General features: G+C 73.1%; 1 protein-coding gene across 1 annotated transcript in view; it reads right to left on the bottom strand.

The window, feature by feature from the left end:
* The window catches only part of RASSF10 (Ras association (RalGDS/AF-6) domain family (N-terminal) member 10), a 2,029-nt gene extending 846 nt beyond the window's left edge, over positions 1–1,183 (bottom strand). Inside the window, exon 1 of the mRNA XM_010563914.1 lies at positions 6–1,183. Coding sequence (XP_010562216.1) covers positions 6–1,183 — 1,178 coding nt within the window. The remainder of the gene's footprint in view (positions 1–5) is intronic.
* Between the last annotated feature and the right edge of the window lie 49 nt (positions 1,184–1,232).

The raw sequence follows: 1,232 nt of genomic DNA on the forward strand, positions 1-1,232 counted from the left end.
CCGGCGCCTCCGCCACGTCCAGGGTGCCCAGCGTCTCCAGCAGGCGCTGCAGCTCCCGCTCCTTGTCCTCCCACGCCCGCTGCGTGTAGTCCAGGTCGGTTTTGACGGCCTCCAGGTCCGTGCTCAGCTTGAGGCCGATGTAGAGGCTGGTGCTGAGCTGGGTCTTCACCCGCTCGTGCTCCAGGTGCAGCTCGCCCTGGCCGCCGCCGCTGAGCTCCGTGGTGTCGCAGTCCGCCTCGGCCAGGCCGGGCGCCGCCGCCAGCGCCAGCTCCAGCTCCTCCCGCCGCCGCTTCATCCAGCGCTCGTTGAGCTCCTCCTGGATCTCGGCGGCCAGGTGCTCCAGCAGCTCCTCCTGCTGCGCCCGCTGCTCCTGCAGCCGCAGCACCTCCTCGCACTTCCTGGCGTAGTCCTCCTCGGGGCGGCCGGCGGCCCCGCCCGGCTCCCGGCCCGGCTCCCGGCCCGGCTCCGGCTCCCGCTCCCCGGCGGCGGCCCCCACCAGGTAGGTGTCCTGCACGTAGTTGACGCCGTGGCGCTTCATGCGGTCCAGGTGGATCTTGGCCTCGTAGCGGTCGATCTCGCGGTCCAGCTCGCGGAGCCGCTGGATCTGCTGCCGGATGGTGTGGTCCTGCGAGAGCACCAGGTGCACCAGCGTCTCCATCCTCTCCGCCGACGAGGCCTCCCGGGCCAGCGGCTGCTGCCGCTTCTTGTTGATCTTGGCCAGCTTGCGGAAGGCTTTCCTCACCACCCGCCGCTGCCGCTCCTGCGTGAGCGCCAGGCTGGCGCGGGCCGCCCCCAGGCCGTGGCCGGGGCGCTCCTTGCTGAGCACCACCCGCGCCTCGGCGCTGCGCGGCCCCGCGTTGGGCAGCGAGGCCTCGCTGCGCACCAGCACGAAGCGCACGTTCTCCTGCTCGTCGCCCCACGCCACCCAGAGCCGCAGGATCTTCGTCTTGTTGGGCAGGATCCGCTCGAAGCCGCGCCACTTCTCCACGATGCAGTAGGAGTGCGGCGGCCCCGACAGCATCCCGCCGCCGGGCTCGGGCGGCGCCGGCCGCTGCCGCCGGTGGTGGTTGTCCTCCAGCAGCACCCGCACCACGTCCGAGCAGGTGGTCCGCCGGGAGAGCCCGGAGATCAGCTTCTCCTCCTGGCAGATCCACACCGAGATCTTCCGCTCCTCGGGCTCCATCGGGGGCGGCTGCGGGCGGGCGGCCGGGGCCGCCGGCTCAGGGCTGGCC

The sequence above is a fragment of the Haliaeetus leucocephalus genome, unplaced genomic scaffold (assembly GCF_000737465.1).
Source record: "Haliaeetus leucocephalus isolate CR32 unplaced genomic scaffold, Haliaeetus_leucocephalus-4.0 Scaffold173, whole genome shotgun sequence".
Taxonomy (NCBI): Eukaryota; Metazoa; Chordata; class Aves; order Accipitriformes; family Accipitridae; genus Haliaeetus; species Haliaeetus leucocephalus.